This window comes from Leptopilina heterotoma, unplaced genomic scaffold, assembly GCF_015476425.1.
Source record: "Leptopilina heterotoma isolate Lh14 unplaced genomic scaffold, ASM1547642v1 Lhet_270, whole genome shotgun sequence".
Classification (NCBI taxonomy): Eukaryota; Metazoa; Arthropoda; class Insecta; order Hymenoptera; family Figitidae; genus Leptopilina; species Leptopilina heterotoma.
In genome coordinates, this window is record NW_025110979.1 from 1,445,937 (window position 1) to 1,473,617 (window position 27,681).

The 27,681-nt window shown below is 20.3% G+C and overlaps 1 protein-coding gene across 1 annotated transcript; it reads right to left on the reverse strand.

Moving 5' to 3' along the window:
• On the reverse strand, window positions 1–25,832 carry LOC122503849. The gene is made up of 36 exons (XM_043614595.1): window positions 25,637–25,832; window positions 24,837–24,946; window positions 24,623–24,713; window positions 24,111–24,296; window positions 23,811–23,901; window positions 23,538–23,640; window positions 23,280–23,385; window positions 23,047–23,156; window positions 22,801–22,869; window positions 22,539–22,707; window positions 21,936–22,115; window positions 21,586–21,743; window positions 20,520–20,685; window positions 19,520–19,629; window positions 19,352–19,442; window positions 18,844–19,029; window positions 18,652–18,742; window positions 18,201–18,303; window positions 17,908–18,013; window positions 17,666–17,775; window positions 17,504–17,572; window positions 16,972–17,140; window positions 16,616–16,795; window positions 16,143–16,297; window positions 12,505–12,673; window positions 12,122–12,231; window positions 7,930–8,020; window positions 5,520–5,705; window positions 5,177–5,273; window positions 4,833–4,935; window positions 3,502–3,598; window positions 3,282–3,391; window positions 1,192–1,260; window positions 927–1,095; window positions 436–615; window positions 1–229 (listed from the first exon to the last, which is right to left on the reverse strand). The coding sequence occupies exons 1-36, from the start codon at window positions 25,785–25,787 to the stop codon at window positions 66–68; spliced, it is 4,605 nt and encodes a 1,534-aa protein (XP_043470530.1). The 5' UTR covers window positions 25,788–25,832; the 3' UTR covers window positions 1–65.
• Between the last annotated feature and the right edge of the window lie 1,849 nt (window positions 25,833–27,681).

Below are 27,681 nucleotides of genomic sequence, written 5' to 3' on the forward strand. Positions count from 1 at the left end.
TATCTAAAAAATCATTTTTATTTACCATTTTTTTTATATAAAAAATTTTTTTTCCAACTGGCAATTTATTTAACTCTTGGAATAAATTTCACTCGAATTGGTTGACCTGGTCTGATAACCAAGTCGGCGAGAATATTTATTTCATGTGCATAATCAATTGCCTCTAATTCAAAATTGTGAAGAATATGGGCAACAAGGGCCTTTAATTCCAGTAAGGCGAATTTTTGACCTGTAAATTTTTTTAAATATTATTTTTAAGTATTAAGCAAATTATTATTATTTGTATGGGGAAAATTAATTAAATTAATTAATAATAACTTTCTTATTTTATAATGTTAATTAGAAAAATTAATTTTAAATCGAATTTTTTTCTGAATTCGAAAAAGTTAGTTTTTTTGGGAAGTAATTTAATTTTTTTTTTATTTGTAAACTTGCCAATGCAATTTCTTGCTCCTGCACTAAATGGAATGTAGGAATAAGGATGTCTTCCTTGAATTCGATCGGGTAAAAATCTATCTGGATTGTAAGTTTTTGGATTTGGCCAGAATTTTGGATCCCGATGCAGATCGTAAATATAAAGTTGTACACATGAACCGGCTGGGACAACATAATTTTCTGGAAGAATAATTTATTATTATATTTATTAATCATTTTGGTAATTTTTTATAAAAAAAGTCATTTATAAAGAACTTTTTTGAATCTTTTATATTTAAATGTATGTTTAAATTATTAAAAATTATAAAAAAATAAATCTTATTTAATTATGTATGTTTTTTATGTATTTTTTTGAGAGTGGATATTTAATATAATACCCCACATTAAATTACAAACATTTTAATTAAATTTAATGAAAAAAATAATAAATGAAAAAAAATTCAAGAAAATTGAAAAAATTAAAAGTTATATAAAAAGGAGAATAAATTTACTTAGTTGTAAATCCTCGCGAATATTTCTCGCTACCATTGGAACGCTTGGATATAATCTCAAAGCTTCTTTAACGCAACGTTCAAGGTAAAAGAATTTTTGTATTTCAGCCATACCCATTTTTCCATTACTTTCTCTCAATACATCGTCAACTTCATTTCGTGCTTGTTCCTAAAGGTAAAAAATATTATCACTAATCTTATATTATTGTAATCTTAAAATTATTTTTAAGTAATTATTTTTTAATTTTAGAATATTTTTTTATACCTGAATTTCTTTATGTTCGGCCAAAAGTGAAACGGCAAAGCACAAAGCCATTGCAGTTGTGTCATGACCCTTCAAAAGAAAAATTTTTATTAAAAACATTATTAATATATTTTTATTATTATTATTTTTTTTATTTACAAATTATTTTCATAAATTATTATTCAATGATTTTCATAAATAATAACATTTTTTTTACAGGGATTCAATTATTTTTATAAATACATAGTAAAACTCATCCCCGACTTTTAATTATTTTTAATACAATTTTAATGGAATTCCTCGAAAAATGTAAGTATTCTTAAAAATTTTAATTAAAATTCAGTAAAGAAATTTAATTACTTTAAAAAATTTTGCTACAATTTATATAATACAATTTAAGATTTATTTTCAATACATTTTTAATTAAATTTCCTGAAAGAATTCAATTATTTTCAATGTGTACTATTTCAATCAAATTTCACAACAGAATTCAATTAGTTAAAAAGAAATTTTAATAAGATTCGTCTCAAGAATTCAATTATTTTCAAAAGTATTATAATTCTTCGCAGAAATTCAATTATGTTTAAAAATTTACGAAAATTCTCATCAAAATAAAAAATAAAATTCCTCTCCGAAATTCAACTATTTTCAAAAATTATAATAAAATTCTTGTCAGAATTTCAATTATTTTTCAAACAATTTTCATCAAATTTCTTGAAAAATGAAAATATTCTTTTAAATTTTATTAAAATTTTAAGAAACATTTAATTATTTAATAAAATATTTGTTTAGCATGAATTTAATTTTTTCCAATAAAATTTCTCAAAAAATTCTATTATTCCTAAAATTTTTTGCAACTTTTTTATCAAAATTTCAATTATTTTAAAATTGTATGCAAGAATTAAATTCTTTTCAATATGTTTTGAATTTTAATTTGAATTCAATTATTCTTTAAAATTTTAATACATTTTTTGAAGAGTTTCCATTATTTTGAATTTTTCGTAGTAAATTATTTTTAATAAAATTTCTGTAAAGAATTCAATTATTTTTAAAAATTTTTTGTAACTTTTTTATTAAAATTTCAATTATTTTAAAATTCTTTGCAAGAATTCAATTCTTTTCAATATGTTTTGAATTTTAATTTGAATTCAATTATTCTTTAAAATTTTGATACATTTTTTGAGGAATTTCAATTATTTTGAATTTTTCGTACGAATTAAAATAGTTTTAATAAATTTTCTGTAAAAATTTCAATTATTTCGAATTTTTAGCATAAATTTAATTTTTTTTTTCGATAAAATTTTTTCTAAAAATTCTATTATTCCTTAAATTTTTTTGTAACTTTCTTATCAAAACTTCAATTATTTTAAAATTCTTATTTTAATATGATTCGTCTCAAGAATTCAATTTTTTTCAAAAGTATCATAATTCTTCGCAGAAATCCAATTATGTTTAAAAATTTACAAAAATTCTCGTCTAAATTTCAATTATTTTTATAAAAAATAAAATTTCTCACCGAAATTCAATTATTTTCAAAAATTATAATAAAGTTCTTGGCAGAATTTCAATTATTTTTATGATACAATTTTTATCAAATTTCTGGAAAAATGAAATTATTCTTTTAAATTTTATTAAAATTTGTCAGGAGAATTAAATTATTAGAAAATTTTGTTGATAAAATTCGTTATGAAAATTTAATTTGAAGAAACATTTAATTTTTGAATAAAATATTTATTTTTGTCTTTAAATAATTGAATTCTCGTAAAATTTTCTAATAAATATATTGATTTAAAAATGAATTTCAGTTAAAATTTTATATATTTGAATTGAATATTGAAAGCATTATAGCGTGGAATTTTAGAAATAATTGAATGTTCAAAATGGTTCAAATTAAAATCTTTTAGAAAATTTGAACTTTTCATACTTTTAATTAACAATTCTGTAGAATTTATTTTTTACAAAAAATTTAATGGAATTTTTTTTTAAACCTAGAAAAGTCAGGGAATTTAAAAAGAGCAAAAGCGTGGCAACCCTGTATTATTATTATTATTATTATTATTATAAATTATAATTGTTATTATTTTTATTGGTATATTAACTGTGTAATTTACCTCAAAAATAAAAGTATCGACTTCCTCTCTGATTCCCACGTCATCAATTTGATGACCGTTATTTTGTGCAGCAATTAGAGTATCCAACATGGCCATTCTCTTCTTTTTAACTAAAAAATAAGATTTTTACTTAAAATATAACTTATAATAAAATATAAAAATAATTTTAACTGTAAATTAAGACAGTAAGTATTTTTAGTTAATAATATTATAACTTTACCAAATTCCATATCACTGTCCAATTTTTCTGATTTTTGATTTTCAATGTTCTTTTTTACTACTACATTATTATAGTATTTTTTTCTGTCAAAAATTATCTGAAAAAAAATATTTTCATAAATTACATTAATCTCGTTTTACTACTTAGACACAATTTACAGAGATTTAGAAAGTTCTGTCTGACTATAAATCGACTGTACTACTAAAATAATAAATTTTTTTTTGAAAAAATAATACATTCTGTCTGACTAAAAATATACTGTACTACTGAAGGATAAGGTAAATTTTGCTATACAAGTTTCTTGCCTTACTCGAATAGGTTTTCACTACTGATAGGAAATTAACAAGCTCTCCGTTTGACTAAAATTAATTCTTACTAATGTTTCGAACTTAACAAACATTATACGTCTGATTAAAATGGTATTTTACTACTTGAATTAACTTTATAAAAGGTTTTAAATAATTTACCTGACTAAAACTCGTTTTTACTACTGATGCAAAATTAATGGTAAGTTTTATGTCTGACTAAAATCGGTTTTTACTACTCAAACGAAATTACCAACATTTTGTCCGTTTAGAAGTGTTTTTTTGCTATTAAAACTTCAAAAGTAATAAAATTCTTAGCAAAAATTTAATTATATTCGAAAATTTTAAAAAAATTCTAATCAAAATTTAAATTATCGTTAAAAATAATATTTTTGAAAATCTTTTGAAAATTTGTTAATCTTCCAAACTAAATTTACAAGAAAACAAAGTTTTGTGTCTGACTGAAAATTTACTGCACTACTGATGGAGAAAAACAATTTGACATCAAACTTTCTTGTTTGACTAAATTTGGTTTCTACTACTGATACAAAATTGCCCTACATTCCATCTGCTTAAAACAGATTTTTACTATTGATACGAACGTGACGAACATTTTGTCTGACTAATAACGACTTTTACTACTGTTACGAACTTAATGAACATCCCGTCTGACTAATATGGATTTTACTACTGAAAATAAATTTACTATTTAGTTAGGGTCATAGTTAATTTAGTGCAAAATAATGTGACGTTTGAAAAAAAATTTGTCTGACCAAAATTGTTCTATACTACTGGCAATAATAAATTTTTTATTTATATTTTAAAATAATTGCCTGACTAAAGATATAAATCCTTTTTTCATCACTTAAGTAGAATTTCATTTTTTCAGTCAGACATTATATTTACATAATTTCACTCTAATTATTTAAAACAAAATTTAATTTAATTTTCAACTTTAAACATTTAAATAAATCTTTTTTTTCGAATAAAATATTTAAATATATATAATTTTATCATTAATTTTACCGAATTTGAAAACCCATGGAGAATGTTTAGTAATTTTGACTGCTTAACTCCTACGGAGGTTGAATAAAATATCTTATCCGGATGCAACCATGGTCTAAAGAATCTACAAAAAATGCGAAAACTCCTTTAAGTAAATCAATAAATAAATAAATAATAAGATTATTTGTTGATAGTTTATGAATCATAGTAATTACTATAAATAATAAATGATTAAATAATTAATAAATATTATTATTAAATAATTGAAAAATATTATTATTAAATAATTAATAAATATTTTTGTTAAATAATTAATAAATATTACTATTAAATAGTCAATAAATATTATTATTAAATAATCCTACCTGTATATAAACAAGTCACCTATTTGCGTTACAGCTGACCTATAATCTGTATCTCTGCTATTGACATCATCATGAAGTGTTGTGCCCATTGCAGTTTCTATAATTAATATCAAATTAATTTCACGGTGTTTCAACACTAAACTATAGTTCAACTAATTTTTGAAAATTAATAATAAATCTCGTAATAAATTTATTTAATAAATTAATTTTCATTATTCATAATTCTAGTTCAACTAATTCGATAGTAAAATTTAATTTTAAAGAGAAAACAGAAAATATTTTACAATTAAATATGTTTATATTTTTTAGAGAAAGAAGAAAAAATAAAGTAATTTCTTTTTACCACATATTGCATTAAGGGTGTATTTTGTCAAAAGAGGCACGAGATCCTTAACAAATGGACCATTTTCGGATTTCAATGAATTCACAAGACTTTCTCCATTTTCAACAAAAATGTCAACAAAATCCAATAGTACATTGAAATGAAAAGCTGGCGTCAACATTTTCCTTCTTTTTTGCCATTTTGAGCCTTAAAAAGAGAAATTTTTTTTTTGTAATTTAAAAAGAAATTTAGGTACAAAAAATTATTATACTCACTTTTTCATTTTAATAACTACTTTATTTTAGCTTTTGTTTTTTAAAATCTATATTTATTTTTTCATTAAGTTTTGTGTTTTATTATTTTATTACCTAAATTCGTTATTCATTTCATAAATTTATTTTATTCAATTTATTCTGTTCAATTATTTTATTCATTTTTATTCAACTATTCTATTCGATTATTTTATTAAATTTTATTCAACTATTTTATTCATTTGTTTTATTTGATTATTTTATTAAATTTTATTCAACTATTTTATTCGATTATTTTATTCAATTTTATTCAATTATATTATTCAATTAAAATAATCGAAAAAATATGAACAAATGAATAAAATATTCATTTGATTTATTCAATTACTTTATTAAATTATTTTATTCAATTATCTGGTTTTAATTTATTTTATCATAAATTAATTAAAATTTCACTGTTTATTAATTTTAAGTTCAGGTAAATGTTTAAAAATACCAAACAAAAAAATTGTTTTCATATAAAAAGTATCAAATTTTTATTTTTGTTTGACAAAAAAGAATGTTAATCATGATATGGCGTTTTTTTATTATTATAAAATGAATTAAGTTTCAAACATTGACCCATTGTAATCAGACGTCTACGCAAATGGACTTCGAATGACTTCTTCTTGTATAATTGGTATTAGAATTTAAAACGTTTCTATTATATATTTCTCGTATTCAAACAATCTATTACTTATAACAATAAAAAAAATTTCTGGAAAACCAAGGAAACAAAAATAAATATTCAATTTTTATTTTTTTTCAAATAAATTATTAATAACGGAAAATCGTTTTTTATGTTTTCATATTTTAGAAAGGTCAGTGATGAAAAAAAGCTCGAAGAAAACTGAATAATTATTCAGTATGAGAGCAAAAGCTGAGACCTCATATGAATTTTTAACAATAATTACTAATTTTCAAATTTTCATTGGATTTCTTATTTGGATGAGAATTTTTTAATTTCTAAATTAATTAAAACTAATTAATTAAAATTAATTAAATTATTTAAAACTTGAATAATTTTTTTTAAAATAAATATTTAAAAACTTATTGTTATTTATATTAATTAAAATTTTAAATGATTTCAATAATTCCTGTTATAACGCTTCTAATATTCAATTAATTTCCAAAATTTATCTAAATTTTTTTCAAATCAATTCTCATCAGAATTCAATAATAATTAAATTATTCAATTACAAATTTTTTTGTAAAATTTAATTATTTTCCAAATTTTTAGTTACAATAATTGTAAAAAAAAATTCCAATAAATATTTTAGAATAATTTTTTAAAATACGAAAATAAAATTCTTTGAAATGTAAAATTTATTTAATGAAATTTGAGAAAGTTTCCGATTTATTCAATTTTTTAAAATTATTTTCGAGAATTGAATATTTTCAAAAAATTTTAATTACGATTTTTTAAAAACTTCATTTGTTTGAGAATTGCTGAATAAAATTTTTCAAATTTAATTAATTTTTGTTTAATAAATATTTGAATATTTATTGTTTTTTATTTTTCCACCGGGAATTAAAATTTCAAAATACTTTCAATGTAAAACCATTTGAAATGTAATTATTTCTGAAAAATAGATAGATTTCAATTTTTCTAATAATTTCTAAAATTTGAACTTTCTTTTTCAAATTAATTCTTATCAAAAAGTTCTACAATAATTCATTTATTTAAATTTTAAATACAAAAATAAATGATAAAACAATTAAATTTCAAAATATTTTTCATTGAGATTATTTGAAATTATAATTCCTGTGCAAAAATAAATAAAAAGTTTTTAAATATTTGTTTAACAAAAATTATTAAAGTTTCAAATAAGATTTAATTTAGAAATTTCGAAAAAATTAGTTGTTTGAAGAAATGTAATTAAAATTTTTTGAGAATAATTGAATTTCCGGAAAAAATTTTTAAAAAATTGAAACAATCACAAATTTTTACAAATTTTATTGAAATACATTTTATTTTTTTACTTTCAAAAATTATTTTGTAATTTAATATTATTTTTAATGAATTCTAATTGAAAATTTGGGAAATAATTGAATTTTAAGAAAATTTAGAATTGAACTTCATGTGAGGACGAAATATCTCGATTATTAAATAATTAAAAATTAATAATTAAAAAATTTACCTGCGCTCGTTAATAATCCAGTTCCTAACCAAGGCATTGTCATGTGATAAATATCACCCTTTTCAATATGCTTCATACTTGTCAGCAATTTCTAAATTTAAAGGAAAAAAATTCATTTTTATTTATTTTTCTTCCAAATTCGCAATTTTAGTTTCTTTTCCCCCCTATATACTAGTTTCTATTTATTAATTTATTTTTAATATTTCAATTAATTAAATTTAGAATTTGTCTCAAAAAAAAAAAAATAAAATAAAATGACTTGCAAAAAAAAGTAAAAATTCTAAATTAATCTCGATTTTTAATTATGAGACAAAAAAATGTCTTTTTGTTTTTTAATCTTTTAATCGAGAAAAAAAAGTGATTTGCAATAAATAAAAGAGAAAAAAAATTTTGTAATATAATGTCTTCATATGATCAGAGTCCAAAGTTTCAAAAGCATTATGTCTACATGAACTGATTAAGAAATATATTTTATATCTCGCAGACAGAGTTGTTGGGAGGAAAATAAAAAAAAGCAACAACAAAAATATACAAATATTTTTTGATAAGAGGGAAAAGCATAAATGCATAATTTCTTACGTTCTTGGGACTAATAATTACAAATAATGATTTATAGTAGATATCACATTGTCTGGACATCCCTCGCGGTAAAATACGTCATGAAGATAAAGACATTACAATGATAACTACGTATTTAAAATTGATTAAAAAGTGGGCGTGTTTATGACATTTGAAAAGTATATGTAGAGAAATATAAACTAATTAATTGATACATTCCCAATTAATTATTTATTGATAGTGGAAGATTATTATTATACTTGTCTGTAAGGACAAAAAATGCTTTTTTCTTTAATTATAACATTTTACATAATTATGTCTAGCATTTTCAAAATATGTTTTTCATAATATAAACAGTAGACAACAATAATAATTGCAATAACAATAATAATTTAGAAATAAACAAATTAAGAAATTGATAACAAATAATTTATTTTTTAATAATATGAAAAAATTGTTTATTAATTTAAAAAGTTAACAATAATTAAATCAAAAATAATAAAAATAATTAGTTGACTTTTGAAAAATTTAGAATAATTGACTATTAATTTCATGGAATTTTAATTAATAAACAGTAAATTTTCAAAGATTATAAAATTTATAAAGGTTAACTAATAACCTGGTTAACTAATAACAAACTATTAGTAATTAGTAAAAGAGAAAGAGATTTATATAATAGTAATTTGTAATTGATAAATTAATTAGTAATTAGTAAATTAATTAGTGATTAGTAATAAATAACTATTAGTAATTAGTAAAAGAGAAAGAGATTTATATAATAGTAATTTGTAATTGATAAATTAATTAGTAATTAGTAAATTAATTAGTGATTAGTATCTTAAAAGAATTTTAATTTGTTAACGTTTAACTTAAAAGAATTTAAATTCGTTAACTATTAACTTTAAAGAATTTGAATTGATTGACAATTAAAACCAAAGAATTTTTATTAATTAACTATTAGTGTTTAATAATAATTTAAATAATAATTAATAAATAATTAATTTAAAGAATTAAAGAATTTTAAGGAGAGGGTACACACCAATATTTTTTTTAATTATATCAAGAAAATAATTTTTAAATATTCCATAGAATTATATAGCTTTTATAGTAATTTTTTGAGAGTAATTCAAAGGTCGTAACATAAAATCGGAGAGAAAATATTATAACCCTTTTTGAATTTTTTTTTAAATTGGTAGATTTTGAAATCAATGTGTAATTTTGTAGAAAATATGTTTTTTATTCACAAAAAAATTCCGAATAAAAAAATTGATTTTAACTTATTTTGATGCAATTTAAAAAAAAAAATTGTTTTTAGACTGAAAATACTAAAAAATAAAATTGTTATTCAATTTTTTAATCAAAAAAATCCATTTATTTAGTTTTCTAACTAAGTAAATGGTTATTTAGTTATTCAAATAATAATTTTTATATAAAAATTAGGGTCTGAAATTATTTGGAAAAATAAAAAAAATGAATTTTCTATCAAAAGAATTAAATAATAATTTATTTATTCAATTTTTTTTTAATAATTAATAATGGTATTTTTTTAGCATTTTCAGCCTAAAAAGAAAGTAATTTTTCAAAAAATGCTTACAAAATAAAATTGGGAAAATCAATTTTTTCATTTGTCAATTTTTTTGTGGATTCAAAAACATATTTTTTTCAAAATTACGCATAGATTTCAAAATCTATCAATTTTTAAGATAAATAAAAATTCAAAAACAAGAACAAAAAAATACAGTATAAAAAATTTTATGAAATTTATTTTTTTATGAAATAAATATTATGAAATATTTAAATTATTTTCTTGATATAGTTAAAAATATCGGTGTGTACCCTCTCCTTAATTAGTTATAAATTGAAATCAAAGAATATAAATCAGTTAATTATTAGTTTTAAAGATTTTTAAAGATTCTAATTGAAAGCTTCTAATTTTTAAGAATTCTAATAAGCATTTGAATTCAAACAATAAAAATTAGTTAATAATTTTAAAGAATTTTAATTAATTAGCAATTAATATTCGAAAATTAAATGTGGTTAACTATATAGTATGTAATTATAAAGAATTTTAATTAATTAAAAATTAATGAAATTAAGAATTAAAATGTTGAACAAATATTTTATTTGTATTTTATATCAAATAATTTTTTCTAATTCGCAATTTAATGTGTATTGACTTAAAATTATTTAAAGTTTTCGAAATTATTTAAAGTATTTGAAATTATTTAAAGTTTTTGAAATTGTTTGAAATTTTTTAAATTATTGGATCAAAATAAAATTTATTTGATAAACTAATTAGCTAAAATATTGACTAATATTAAAGAAATATTTATCTAATGCAGTCAAATTTACAAATATTTTTATCTTCAATTTCAGATTCTGTTCATTCAGTAAATATTTATGTTTCAGATAATTATAAATTATTTTTCTATTTTAGAAATAAATTTTCATAATTGTTTAAATATTTTTCTAGTAATAATTTTTGTTCATAAATAAATTTTTTTGTTCATTTTTGAATTTAAAATTCGAAAAATAATTTATTACTAAAACAGCTGAAGTATTTAGTAAAAAAGATAATTCTAAAGAAATTCTACAGAAATAGAAAAATTTGTAAATTTTACTGTATTAGATAAATATTTTACTAAATTTAGTAAATATTTTAACTGTGACTTTTTAGCTAATGATTTTTTTTACAAACACATTTCTCTTCGTTCATTAATATTATTATTAAATATTTTTCTAGTTTGTTTATACAAAAATTGTTACTCAAGTTAAGTAATAATTTTTGTGTAAGAAAAAAAATTTTTTTTCTTTTAAATTATTATTATTATTATTATTATTATTATTATTATTATTATTATTATTATTATTATTATTATTATTATAATTATTAATTAATATTATTACTATTATTATTTGTTTACAAATAGTTTACAATAAAAAACCATTTTTTATATTTAAGGATTAATGTGATTAATAAAAGCATTATTTATATTTTCAACAATTAATATAAGAATATATTTTGATTTGATTAAGAAATCAAAACTCAACATTAAAACATTAATAAACAAATTTCTTCTAATTTGTTACTAATTTTTATTTTCCATTATTATTCATTTATTATTCACTTTTTTAATTGTCAAAATTATAAACATTCTTTTTCTACTGTATAATATTTTAAAACGAAAAAGTAGAATAATTAAAAATACTGAAAAACAATTTAGAAAATTCATAATTTTTTTATTGGCAGTAAATTTAAATTCTACTGTATCGGCTTCAATTTTCTTTGCTCCTTACATTAGGCAAATAAAATTCATTCACTATTTTATTCGATGACTTGTATTTTATTCATTATTTCTTTTATTATATTTTTAAATGAAGTCATTATAATAAAAGTCGAATAACTGCTATATATAATTATTTATTTTGTAATAAAAGAATTTATGAATTATTTTTTTTTAAAATTAATTCAAAATTTTTTGTGACTTGAAATTAAAAATAAATACTATTTAAATACTTTTCAATACTTTTCACTACTTTTTAAAGAAAATATTCTCTTAATTTTCGATACTTTGTTCTTTAAAATATTCTTTTAGTTAGATAAAAAAATGATAAAATTTAAGTTCTTTTTTACCTCTGCATCGTCAGGATGATAAATATTAACGAATGGTCTTCCAAAATTCCAGGTTCTATTTATTGGATAAAATTCGTTGTTTATTTTTCTCTTTACGTTCCATAATTTATCTGCAATTTTTCAAAATTGATTTTTTTTCCAAATTTTCCTATTTTAGAGTTTTTTACATGAAAAATTCCTTTAATTTTTTTATTTTTGTAAATACTTTATATTTAAAGTAATTTAATAAAAATTTACCAAGCTAACAATATAGTATTTTGTCAAATAATAATTTTTAGTTGGTAATAATTTATTATTCTATTATTATAACATTTAATTATATTGTTGAATTTTAAAATCTTTATTTTTCTAATTAATTAATAATTAATGTTTAATATTATTACTTTGCGGCACCATGAAACTCAAAATATTCCCAAAAATTGGTACAGCTTTTGGTCCTGGTATTTTATTGATAATAATTCCCTTCTTATCATAATGAACCATAAAATGAAAAACACATAAAGCTATCACAAAAAACACCAAAATTACCATCATTTTTGAAAATTTGAATAATTACAATTCTTTTTTAGAAATTTTCTCAAAAATGTAATAAAAAAAAAATAAAAATTGAAAAAAATGTATAAAATGAAATTTAAATAACTTTTTTTCTAATTTCAAACTTAATCTAATTTCAAATTTATTATTAAATAATAAATGTGCAGGTAGTTAAATGTGTATAGCGCAAAGTTTCAATATGAACTGTTTGAAAGTTCCAATTATTTCTCTCACGTTATGTTATAAATGTAATGCAACAAGTCTTGTTTATGACATCAACCCCCACCACCCTTCTTTCTTGATTTTCATTTTGAAGTCTGCGATAGGCTCATTACCCCCCACAATCGTTTCTCTATTAGAACAAAGTACTAAATCACTTAGAACTTGATTAACAAAAATTCACTTTCAAAAGATTAAAATTTCTGCACCGTCATGTATGTCTCTCTTATTGAATCAAATTCAAATGACAACAGTATATTATTCTATATCTATTCAGGACCGACCTTGTGAAAATAATAGTACACAGTCAAAATTATAATGTGTTTATTAGAATATTAAAATTTTCTTTCAAACTTCTATCTTCTTTTTTCTATAATTTATCAGAGCGTCTACTATTTTCGATTTTCGTTCAACAAAATTCTCGGCTTTGTCCTAATTTTTCCCAGTTTTCTTTCTCACGCTTTCTCATCAAATTTAAATTTATTTGATTTCGAACATAAATAAATCTACAAATGGTTTCTTTAAATTTTTTTTGAAAATAATGTTTTTTTTTCATAATTTTAATTAAATTAAAAATTTAATTTAATTTTAATTAAAATTAAAATTTGGAAAACCTGGAAATGTCAGGGAATTTTATAAACCTTGAAAAAACCTGGAAAAGTCAAGGAAATTTTGATCGAAATCCTGGAAAATTGTTATTTTCTAAAGTTTATCCTTGAAATCTAATTTTACATAAATATTTCAAAATTAATTAAATTTTAAAAAAGTTGCGTTTACAATTTTCATAAGTACAGATGAATTTCAAAAGATTTTAATTTAAAATTTTTTTTAATTTCAATTTTGAATGAATTTAACATAGAAATTGTCTTAAAGAACGTAGATTTTTGAGAAATTTTAATTATTCCAATTCTTCTGAAATTAGTTAAATTTTTTAATATATATTTTTAATTGATTATTAAAAATAATGGATTTATAGAAGAATTTTTAATTAAAAACACTAAAAGAAATTGAATTTTGAAGCAATTACAAATGATTGCATAAATTCAATTATTTTCCAAATTAGTAAAATTCTTCTTTGAAATTCAATTATTTCCAACAGTTTTAATAAAATTCATAGCAAAATTCCAATTATTTTCCAAAAACTTTTCTCAATTCAATGATTTTTAATAAATCTACTACTTTAATAAAATTTTTCGAAAGAATTCAATTATTTGAAAAAAAAAATTTTTTAATTCTACGCAAACATTTCATTATTTTCATAAATAATAAAACTCGTCTCAGACTTTCAATTATTTTTAATACAATTTTAATGAAATTCCTCGAAAAATGAAATTATTCTTAAAAATTTTTATTGAAATGCATCAAAGAAATTCAATTATTTGAAAAGATATTTTAATTAAATTCGTCTCAAGAATTCAATTATTTTCAAAAGTAATATAATTCTTTGCAGAAATTTAATTGTGTTCAACAATTTACAAAAATTCACGTCAAAATTTCAATAATCTTTATAAATTTTTCTCCGAAATTCAAATATTTTCAAAACCTTTAATAAAATTCTTGGCGAAATTTCAATTATTTTCAAAAACTCTTATAAAAAAAAGTTTCAAAAACTCTTTTCTTTTTGGAGAAATTCAATTATTTTTTATAAAATTTTAATCAAATTTCCGATAACTAAACTTATTTTTAAAAATTTTATTTAAATTTGTCAAGAGAATTCAATTATTTAAAAATTTGTTAATAAAAGTCTTTATAAAAATTCAATAATTTTAATAAACATTTAATTATTTAATAAAATATTTATTTTTGTATTTAAATAATTGAATTCTCGTAGATTTTTCTAGTAATTATTGATTTAAAAATGAATTTCAGTTAAAATTTAAGATTATTATTGAATATTAAAAACAATATAGCGTAAATTTTTAGAAATAATTGAATTTTGAAAACGTTTCAAATCAAAATCTTTTAGATTTGAACTTTTCATAATTTTAATTAACAATTCTGTAGAATTTATTTTTTAAAAAAGTTAAATTGAATTTTTCTTTAATTCTTGAAGTTTTTATTTTTTAATATATATTTAATTGAAAAATAATCAAAATTACGTAAAAATTAATATTGAAAATAATTGAATATTTACGAAGAATTTTATCATTTTTGAAAATAATTGAATTCTTGAGGAGAATTTTATTAATTTTTGAAAATAATTGAATTCCTGCGAATAATTTTATTATCTATAAAAATAATTAAATTCTTGACAAGATTTTTAAGGAAATTTAGAATTAATTTTTCTCAAAAAGTTTAATGGAATTTTTTTAATTATTTAAAGTTTTTAATTTCTAATTTATTTAATTGAAGAATGTCAGAATAATCGAAAGTTTAGGTAAAATTGAATTGTAAACAAATGGATTTAAAAATTCTCAAAGAAGAACTTTTACAAAATTATTTTAAGAAATTGTTTTAAAAAAGAATTTTAGTTTAAAATTCTAGAAATGAAGAATTGAATTGAAATGAAAATAATTTTGAAGAAATTACAGTAATAATATAATACAATATAACAATATACAATATAATACAGTTCTTATTATAAGAAATAATTAAATTTAAAAAGGTTTCATATAGAAAATATTTTGAAATTTTAATTTCTGGGTTCTGGTGTGCAAATAAATAACAATAAATATTCAAATATTTATTAAACAAATTTTAATAAAATTCGAAGAATTTTTTTTAGAAATTCTAAAAAAATGAGATTATTTAAAAATTTGAATTTGAATTTTTTGAAAATAGTTGAATTTCCGCAAATAATTTTATTCTCTCTCTTTAAAAAATTAGTTTTAATTATTATTTGAATTGTAACTACAAATTTGAAAAATAGGTAATTAAAATCGATAAAAATTTGTAATTAAATAATTGAATTACCTTTAAATTTTAATAAAAATTTATCTTAGAAAATTTCATTTATATTTTTGAAGAATAATTGAATATTAAAAGCGTTTAGACAAGAATTTTAAGAAATAATTTAAAAAGGTTTTTATTGCAGTTGTAATTTGTAGAAATAATTAAATTTCAAAAGGTTTTACATTGCAATTATTTTAAATTTTAATTAGAAGAAACAACAATAAGTTTTCAAATATTTGATTAACAAAAATGATTGAATTTTTGAATAATTTAATATAGAAATTCTAAAACAATTATGTTTTTGAAAAATTGTAATAATAATGTTAAAAATATATATTTCTGGATTTAAAAAAAAACAAATTTTACTTCATTTTATCCGACTGATGAATTTTACTCGCACAGGGCCATCAGGTCTCAAAACTAAATCCGATGTGAAAATAACATCTCGAGGATGATCAATGGGCTCGAAGATGAAATAACGAAGTAAGTGTGACAAAATTACTTTTAATTCCAGCATTGCAAATTTCTGACCTAAAATTAAAATTTTCATATTATTATTATGATTATGTTTTTAGAAAGTGTCATATATTTGATCAATATTCTATTTTTTAATATAATTCAAAATTCAAATTATAAAAAAATTTGGACAACTTATTCGGAAAATTATTAAATACATATATGCAAATTAACAGGGTTGCCACAGGTCAGGGAGATCAGGGAAAAGTCAGGGAAAGTAAAATTGGTCTGAATTATAAATGTATGTTACAAATTGTAATTAAAAATTATAAATTAAGATTTAAAAATTAAAACACAAAATTTATAAAAATGTTTAACAACTTGTTTGTTTACCTATACAATTACGTGGACCACCGCTGAACGGTATATAACTGAAGGGATGACGATTTTGTATTTTTTCTGATAAAAATCTTTCGGGATCGAATTTTTCTGGGTCCGGCCAAAATTCCGGATTTCTGTGTAAATCAAAAATATGCAAATGAGCACTGCAACCAGCCGGGACCATTACATTTTCTACAAACAAAAATTAGATTAATTAATTGATATAATTAATTAGATTAATTAATTTTAATTAGTTAATTATTTACTATATTTGTTATAAAATCCATGTCTTACAAAACTAATTACATAATTATTTAATTATTGTTTATTTAATAAATAAGATAGTTAATTGGCTCTGAAAAACTAACTTAGTTGAAGGTCTTCATTAATTTTTCGAGATATGAACGGAACACTGGGATATAAACGTAATGCTTCCTTGATGCATTGTTCCAGATATGTTAATTGTTGCATTTTTGCCATGCATATTTTTCCACTTGTTTCGTTGAAAATTTCATCCACTTCATTTCTCGCTCGTTCCTTTTTTATTAGAAGCATGTTCATATTTTATAAATAAATAATTTTATAAATATCTTAATAATATTATGATAATAATTTTAAATTTTATTTGCATTAATATTTATTTCAATATATATTTTAAAAATATTTTATTATTATTTATATTGTTATTTTATTATTATTGTAATTGTTATTAGAATAATAATTCTTTAAAAAAATAGAAAAGCGTCCATTCTAACAGAAAATTTTCTTTGCTTAATTATTTACTTTTTACGATTTTCTTGTAAATTAATAAAAATAATTTGTTAAAAGAATATAAAATTTAATAAAAAAATATAAAAATCATAATCATAAAAGAAATAATTTTAGGAAAAAATATCTTACCTGGCAGTCTTTATATTCAGCGAGCATTAACATTGAGAAACAAAAAGCCATTGCAGTTGTATCGTGTCCCTAGAATGCAATAAAAAATGTTATAAATTTATATTTTTACTAAATATTATAAAAATACTTGTAACGAATTTTTTTCTGCAAAAAAAAAATTACCTCAAAAATAAACGTATCAACTTCTTCTCGAATACCCTCATCATCAATTTGTTCTCCAAATTTTTGTGCTGCAATTAAATGATCCAACATTGCCATTCTTTTCTTTCGAACTGAAAAATTAAAAAATTTTCTAAATAGGTGAATGAAAATAATTTTTAAATATATAAAAAATATTTTTCTGAATAATGAAAATAATTTTTAAATATTTAAAAGAATATTTTTATAAATAATTGTGGAATTACCATGTAATTCGTTAGTACTCGTAATTAATGAATCATCAGATGATATAATTGATTTTAAATGTTGATTTTCAGTTTGCTCGTGATATTCTTTTCTTTCTTTGATTATCTGACAGTAAAAATTTGTCTTTTAATTTATAAACTAAATATATTTTGTTTTTTATTTTATTTAAAAAAAAATCTCACTTTATTAGAAAAATTATGCATTATCTGATTATCTGACAGTAAAAATTTTTCTTTTAATTTATAAACTAAATATATTTTCTTTTTTTATTTTATTTAAAAAAAATTCTCACTTTATTAGAAAAATTGTGCAGAATTGGTAAATATTTCATAAATAATCTCCCACTTGGAATTAGTTTAAACATAAAATCATCATAAATCCAGGGTCGAAATAATCTAAGGAAAAGATAAATAACAATTATTATTATCATTATTTAATTGTTAATTAATTACTTATCGGCAAAGTATTTACTTTTCAATATTAAATTACAATTTGTCACGTTTATTTTTGTAAATAAATAAGTTATATGTAAATAAAAAAAATATATAAAATAAATATAAATAAAACTAAATATATATATTATATATTATATTTTATGGTTTGAAAAAAATGTCTTAATTATTATTTATTGGTAATAAATTATTGATACTAATTTTTAAATGATAATTACTTGTACCAATTAGTATATAAACTGAATATTTTTGTAGTAATTTTTTTGTCTGTATAAAAATGAATATTATTACCTGTAAATGATAATTTCTATAATATTGTTAAGGGCAGATCTGTACACATTTTGTTCATCCGCTTCATTCAAGGAAGTTCCCATTGCAGTCTCTAAAAATAATTGATTTAATAAGATAAATTCTAAAATAAATTGAAAGAATATAATAAAAATAATAGAAATCAATATTTATTTACGAAAAAATTAATTTTACCACAGATTGCATTTAGTGTGTGTTTGGTGAAAAGTGGAACAACATCCTGTACATTATCATCTCCCTGTAATTTTAAATTTTCCACAAGTTTATTTCCCTCTTCAATAAAAATATCGAGAAATTGTTCAAGAACACGAAAATGAAAAGCAGGTGTCAACATTTTGCGTCGGTGTTGCCATTTTTTCCCTATAATTATAATTTTAAATATATTTCGTATTTTTGCAATTTAATTGAATTAATATATTAATAAAATATTAATATTCAATGTTATGTTCAAATAAACAAAAGAATAAATAAATATTAATTAATACAGGCATTTATTTTTATAATGGAATTTAATAATTGAAAACATAATTTTATTTTTATAATATTTATTTGTCTAGGTAAATAAATAATTTATAATTAATATAATGAGAAACAAAATCTACATTTGAATTAAAAAAAAATTCCATTTTAACGAAACAAAAAATCATAAATATATAAAATTATAATTTTTCTCGTAAATCACCTGTACTTGTGAGTAAACCAGTTTTTAGCCAAAGATGCAAAAAATTGTAAATTCTACTCTTTTCGATATGTTTCATGCTCGATAATAGAATCTGCAAAAACAAAATTTACTGTTTAATTTTACTTTTAAATTTAAATTTTATAATTTATTAATTAGGGGAAAAATTACCTCCGCATCGTCTGGATGAGAAAGATTTACTGCGGGAATATTCACTAACCAAATTCTACTCACTGGATTATATTTTTTGTTAAGCCATCGAGCCAAATACCAAAGTTCAACTACAAAAAAAAAACTAAATTTTGAACTCGTTGTTTTTATTTTAAATTAAAAAAGATATTTTTATTCTTATGTTTAATTACATTCTTTATACATATATATGATTATTTATTACAATTAATTTTTTAAAATTAGAAAATTGTTTTAGATGCAAATTTTACTATACGTTCAAAGTAAATTTTACTAAAGTTCATAGTAAATTTTACTATACCTTCAAAGTATATTTTACTATACTTCGTAGTAAATTTTACTATACGTTCAAAGTAAATTTTACTATACAATCAAAGTGAATTTAACTGCGAACGTTCATTGTAAATTTTACTATACATTCAAAGTATATTTTACTAAACTTCATAGAAAATTTTACTATACATGTCCAGAGTAATTATTTAAACTTAAATTAAAATATATATTTTCAAATAAAATTTTCGGAATATTTATTATAATTCGAAAAAAATAATTATTTAAAACAACGTTTATAAAATTCTTAGCAAAAATTCAATTATTTTTATAAATAATTAAATTCTTCGCAAAATTTCAATTAGTTTCAAAATTTCTCCTCAATTGAATAATATTCAATATCTATTACTATTATAATAAAAAAGTATAAATAGTATAGTAAATTTTATTATGTGTCAAACATAAATTTTACCATCCCATGAAAGTAAATTTTTCTATATTTTTTCAAAGTAAATTTCACCATACTACCGAAGTAAAATTTTATTAATATTTTTTTACTAAAATTTACTTTAATAATATTCAAATTTACACTTGGGAAATAGTCAAAGAAAAGCGCATGGATTTAAAAGAAAATTAATTTTTTTACAGAAATTATAACTGTAGTGTAAATTTGAAATTTAAATAATAATATTGCAGAATATACAATACTCACTCGGACTTCCTAAAAATAAATTAAGATTTCCTATAAATGGAAATATAAAAGGTCCAGGCACCTTATTCAATTTTCTCCCAATTCTACTGTATCGTGTATAGTAATGATAAAATCCCAAACATAACGCTATGATCAATAAAAAAAGAAACATAATTTTGATAATAAAACAACAAACAATTTTTAATGTTTATTAAAAAAATTTTTAACAAAATTTGAAATTTTGAAGAATTCTCTTTTAGAAGAAAAATATTAATAGCACTAATCTTTCTATAAATTACAGCATCTCTATTTTCTCACTGAATGTAAATTGGTAACTAAATCACATTAAAATATACGATAAAAATTGTGTTTTTCTTGCGCAAGATTAATTATCAGGAACCGTATTGAGAAAAGATAATTTTATTTATTTTCGAAACGATTATATTGTTTTTATTAAAAAGAAAACAAAAAGATCTATTCGAATGAAATTTTGTTTCGAAAATAATTATTTAGAAACAGTTTTGAAAACATTTTTTCTTTAGAAAATTTTTTTTTATTAATTATTCTTTTAACACAATTATAAAAATAAAAACAAATTTATAATTAAAATAAATATAGATAATTATATATTATTATATCAATGTATTATAGTACCTATTAATTCATTATTAATACAGTTATAATAATATTTTATTATAATAATTTTTTTTACGACTTTAACGAGAATCAAACCCTTGACTTCAAATATTGCCTTTTGCAAATACCTTAACGATTACGGCTATCGACGATATTTTTTTAATATATAATTGTGTCAATATATTATTTATAATATTTTACTATATATTTTTGAATAAATGGCTTATCGGTCTTTTTTATTAATTTATTTAGCAAAAGTGTCCGTTAAGCCTTTTATTTAAAAATATTTAATTAATAAACGGTCACTAACTTCAAGAATGTAATATTATATTATTATATTATTATTATATTGTAAATAGCATTCTAAGAATTTTTAAAATTAGTAAAAATGCAAAGAATAAAATAGAATTTCTTTTTATTTAAATCTCATTGCAGTTTAAATTTGTCATTTTATTCTAGGAGTGAATTTGACACGAATTGGTGTCGCAGGTCTGATAACCAAATCAACACTAAATTTAATATCTCTCGAGTGATCGATAGGTTCTAAAATAAAATTATGTAACAAATGTGCAACAAGGGTTTTGAGTTCCAGCATGGCAAATCTTTGTCCTGTAAATAAAAAATTTACTTCAATTTTCACTCTATTTTATAAATATGTAAATAAATAAATATTTTATACACATAGAAATTAGATGATTAAAATTTTATTAGCTAATTAATAACTAATTATTTAATTATGATAAAAACTAATTCATTAATTAATTAGTATGTTAGTATGAATTTTAATATTTGTTTATTTACCTATACAATTGCGTGGTCCACCACTAAATGGCACATAACTGAATGGATGACGATTGAGCATTTTTTCAGGTAAAAATCTGTCGGGATCGAATTTTTCCGGATTTGGCCAAAATTCTGGATTACGATGAAGATCAAAAATGTGTAAATCGACAATTGTACCAGCAGGCACGAAACAGTGTTCTAAAATGTTTTAGAAGAAATTTAAAAATTTATTTTCATAATATACTATTTAAAATATTTTTCTTACTAATTATAATCTTTAAAAATTTATATTTTTCCATAATTAAAATTTATTTTGTTCATTTAAATCTCTAAACATTAATTAATTTATATTGTATTAATTGTTAACTTAATTTATTATTGTTAATTTTTAATAATTGTTAATTCGGCAAAATGTTAATTGTTAATAACTTTTGTTATTTTCAAAAAATCTAAATTAAAAATTTTAATTTATAAATAAGTATCTAATTAGCAATTTTAATCTTTGGTAATTTTATTTTTAGTTTCGAAGAATTTTAGTTTAGACAAATTTTACTTTCTAATAACGTTAATTTTTAATGATTTTAATTTCTTTTTTTGTTATAAATGAAGTGACTAAATTACTTAATTGAAGATCTTCGTTAACTTTACGAGCTATAAATGGAACACTAGGATATAAACGTAAAGTTTCTCTAATGCATTGTTCAAGATAATTAAAATTTTGAACTTCGGCTGAACTAATTTTTCTATTCTTCCCCTCGAGCACATCGTCCACTTCCTTTCTTGCTCGATCCTAATAAATAAAATTAATAATAATGATAATAATTAAATAGTAATAATTTTAAAAAAATATCAGAATTAAAATTAAAAAAAATTTATTCATAACCTGAACATCTTTATTTTCAGCGAGCATTAATACTGCAAAACACATTGCCATTGCTGTCGTATCGTGTCCCTAAAAAATCCCAATAAAAATTAATTACTTTTATAATTATAGAAAAAAATAAATATAATTATTGCATTAGAAAAAATTACAGTAGTTTTATTCATTTAATTCTACTATTTATATAAATAATTATACTTATTTTATAAATAAAATGAATTTGAAAAATTTGAATTATAATAAAGAGACCTCAAATATAAAAGTATCAACTTCTTCTCTGATTCCTTCGTCATCAATTTGTTGACCAAATTTTTGAGCAGCAATTAAATGATCCAACATTGCCATTCTTTTCTTCTGTCCTAAAAATAAGGAAGTTGATACAAAAAAAAATATTAATATTGTAATTTTAGATAATAAAAATGCCATAAAACTTATTAAAATTCATGAAAAATATTGAAACTAAATTTTTTTTTACTATTTACCTTTTATTTCATCATTAGAATAAATTAAATCCGAATCAGTCGCAATAATTGATTTCAAATATTTATTTTCCGTTTTCTCATGATATTCTTTTCTCTCCTTTATTATCTGCGTTTTAAAATTTAACTCTATAGAGAACAGATTTTAAATAAATCACTCAAAAAGTATCGTTGAAAATAATTTAAAAGAAAATTCATTATTTTCAATCATTTAATTTATTTATTTCTCTTGAATAATTATTATTAATTTTAATAAATTACCTTAGAGGAAAAATTATGGAGTACTGATAAATATTTATCATATTTCTCCCCATCGGAAAATAATCTAAAAATCCATTTATTATGCAACCATGGTCTAAATGCTCTGTAAGTAATAATAAATATAATTATAATAAATATAACTTCTTATTTTTAATTTTACCATTTTTTTTTCTATTTATACGAAAAAATAAATAATAAATATAGAATTAATTAATATTAAAATCACTATTTTTACTGTTCAATATTATTTTTAATTAATTTTTATATCTTTACCTGTAAAGCATGAGTTCCACTAATTTATTAAGAGCCGATCTGTAAGAATTTTGAATATCCGCTTCATGAAGTACAGTACCCATTGCAGTTTCTATATATAAAAAAAAGAATTATTTTTAAAATATTGAAAAAAATTTAACTCAACCAAATTTTGAACCCAAAGCATTTTATAAAACCTTTTTAAAAATAAATCGACAAGTCACGTTTATAAGTTTAATAAATTTTCACATTTACTCGACAAATAATTGAAGAAAATATTAAATGTAAAATTATAGTCAATAAAGTAAAAGCAACTTTCACCGCAAATTGTATTCAGTGTGTATTTTGTAAAAAGTGGCACAAGTTCCTGAACTGTTTCATCGCCCAATGATTTTAAATTTTCCACGAGATTATTTCCCTGCTCAACGAAAATATCGAGAAATTGATGTAATACATTAAAATGAAAAGCGGGGGTCAACATTTTACGACGATGCTGCCACTTTTTGCCTGGAAACAGAAAAATACTTTTAATAAGAGAAATTTAAAAAAAAGAAAAAAAATTGATAGTAAATTTATTATAATTAATGCAAATTTAAAGTGAAATAATTAAAACTAAAGGAATTCGAATATTAAAAATAAAAGAATTTGAATCAAAAAATTAAAAGCGAAATAATTAAAATTAAAACCGAAATTAAAAGTAAAAATATTGAAAATAAAAATATGGAAGGAAAAATATTGAGAGTAAAAAATTTAATTACTGGTGATTTATATAAAGCGAATGATAATACAATTTTTTAACCATAAAGAAGTGAAAAAAATCATAAATATTTTACCTGCACTTGTTAATAAACCAGTTTTGAGCCAAGGATGCAAAAACTCGTACAATCTGCTTTTTTCAATATGTTTCATACTGGATAATAAACACTGAAAATTATGAGAATTAAAAATTTATTCTTCCCGAATAATTAATTGAAATAAAAAAAATTGAATAAGAAAAAGAGTTTGTTTTAATTAACAATTTAATTATAAAATGTAAAATTATTATGCCTCAGCATCGTCTGGATGAGATAGATAAACAACGGAATGATGAAGAACCCAAATTCTGCTGACTGGATAAAATTTCTTGTTGATTTGCCTCACTGTGTTCCATATTTTAGCTAAAATTGCATTTTTTAAAATTATTTCTTTTAATTTTAATTATTGTTTTAATAAAAAAATTTTTACAATTTTTTAAATTCTTACTCTTTTCTGATACATTTTTTTTATTAATTAAATTAATTAAAATAATTATTTTATTTTTTATTATTCATTTATACTTTGGTAAATATAGAAAAAATATCGTATTAGTTACATGTACGATAGCCAGAGGCGTAAGGCGCTTTACTTCTGTCAATACGAGTCAGTTGTTCGATTCTTCTCACATTTTCTATTTATTATCGCAACAGTTAATTATTTAGTCTATTATTTATTAAATTTCTTTAAAAAAAACTTAATAATTAATGCAAAATAATTAATGAAAAAATTGTTAAAAATGAATTAAAATTAAAAAATGTTAAAAATAATTTAAATATATGTATAAGAAATTTAAAAACATTTTTAAAAAATGTAAACAATTACAGTAAAAACCATAATTATAAGAAAAATTACAACAATTATAAATAAAAGAATATTATAAACAATTGAACAAAAACCTGATTACAAGAAAAAATATAATATAATTATAATAAAAATCATACTTTAACAAAAATTATAATGTAAATATAATTTTGATAATAAATGAAAAAAATGTATCACAAAAAAATTAAAATTTTCAGGAATGGATAATGAAATTTTTTTTAATTACTTACTGGATGAGTTCATAAACAAATGTAAATTTCCTATTAATGGTAAACATGGTGGACCTGGTAGTTTATTTAAAATCCGCCCACGTCTACTGTATTGCGTTTTAAAATGATAAAAAATTAAACCGATCGCAATGCTTAGTAAAAAAAGAAACATGATGTTAACTTGTCAAAGAATTATTTCACACTGATGAAGAAATAAATTGATGGACAGGAGTATAAACATATATAGATATAGAGAGAATGAGATAAAACGAGAAATTTTATTATTTCTTTTTCATGAAACTGGCTGTATACTGAAAACATCAATCTTGTGGCATAAAAATGTTTTCATTCATGTTAATCATCAGCATCAGTACTGTATCAAGAAAAAAATTGCAAATTCAATTTTGTTTTAAAAAAAATGTTTAATTTAATTTTGATTGAAAAAAATTTTTGATTCAATTTTGATTGAAAAAAATTATCATTGAGAAATTCAATTATTTACAAAAATTCTACACAAAATATACTTAAATATATAAAAATAAAAATATATTATTCAATTAAAAAAATAGAAGAAAAAATAAAGAAGTAGGGGAATGTAGTCAAGGTTGGCCTACTGTCTAGGTAGGCCACTCGCGTTTTTTTGTCAAGTTCACTAGCGCCACCTACGCGCATTTTTGTCGAAGCTTGTCTTAGTGAAACCTAACTTTTTGTTCAATTACATTTTCGGAAAATCGAAAATTGTGTTTTCTGTGACGTCGGTACAAAAAAAGCTCAAAAAAAGTTTTGTGCATAATGTGAAAAACCATTAATAAAAGATAAAAAACAAATTGAATCGTCAAGGCAAGTATGCAGAAAATTTGTGGGACTCATGGTTGAAAGGAAGACAAAGTAAAAAATCGAATCCCGAAACGTATTTCTTTATGGTTACAACAATTCGGTAATGTTACTTACTGTCAAGGTCGGCCACTATGTGTTTAAAATGCGCAAAGTTGAGGACGAGCTACTTCATTTGCAAAAACTGCAATTCTGTATAACTCATAATATAATTGATCATCTTATTAATATTTTTATTTAATTTTATTAATATTTTAGTGCAAAACTTTTTTTTATTTATATTTATTTTTTTATATTGTTTATTGTTATTATTTTGTTATTTCATTAAGTTACAAACTGTAAACAATAAAGAATCAATTTTCCGTAACTCCAAACATGTTATTTTAGTTTTTAACGATTAATGCCCTTTGAATTTTAAACATGGCCGACCTTGACTGTAATGGCCAACCTGGACTACAAATTTTTTTTTTTTTAAATCTTTATAACTTTTTCATTTTTAAACCTGTCAATTTACTTTGTACAGAAAAAATGTTCCTATTAAACAGGACTTTCCAACCATATACTTCAATTGTCCAAATTCATTTTTAAAAAAAAGTTATAAACAAAAGTCAAAAAGGTGGCCGACCTAGACTATGTTCCCCTATACATAATATACAACCATTAAAAAAACAAAAGCATAATCATGACTAAATTCAGGTGTGGACAGACTGGACAGAATGAATGAATACGACAATTATTATTATATTTAATTTAATTAATTAATTTAATTTAATTAATTAATTAATTGGCTGACAATGACCTGAGTAGTTGCTTAGGTGTTGCTGAACAACATCCTGATTGATATAGAATTTTAGATTAATTTTAAAGAAGTAGCACCTCTACCCGTACGTAATCATTATTTCTCTAAATTTATTCAGGAAAGTCAGGAAAAAGTCAGGAAATTTTGTCAAAAGTACTAAAATAATATTCAATTTCAAAAATTCATAATAATATTCTGAATGTTCTATTCGGTACCTGCGGACAAAAAATTCCAAACCAAAATGTCCAAGACATAAAGTCCAAAGTTAATGAAGTCCAAAGAAAATAGTTTATGTTTATATTTTAATCGTTCTATATTAATTTTAAAATGTGAAACTTACAAAGTATAAAATAATAGGAAATTTAATTTGACCGGAAAAAACAGTCTTATTAGACAGGATTTTTATGCAGAACCGGGAATTTTTTCACCAAAT

Bases quoted from the DNA above. Each gene is read 5' to 3' on its own strand.
- LOC122503849 (XM_043614595.1), bottom strand. From the start codon at position 25,787: ATGTTTCTTTTTTTACTAAGCATTGCGATCGGTTTAATTTTTTATCAT. The intron at 23,157-23,279 runs GTAAATAGTAAA...CCTTATTTTTAG, and splicing joins TTCTAATGATGAAATAAAAG to GACAGAAGAAAAGAATGGCA. The intron at 17,141-17,503 runs GTAAGATATTTT...CTAATAAAAAAG, and splicing joins CTGAATATAAAGACTGCCAG to GAACGAGCGAGAAATGAAGT.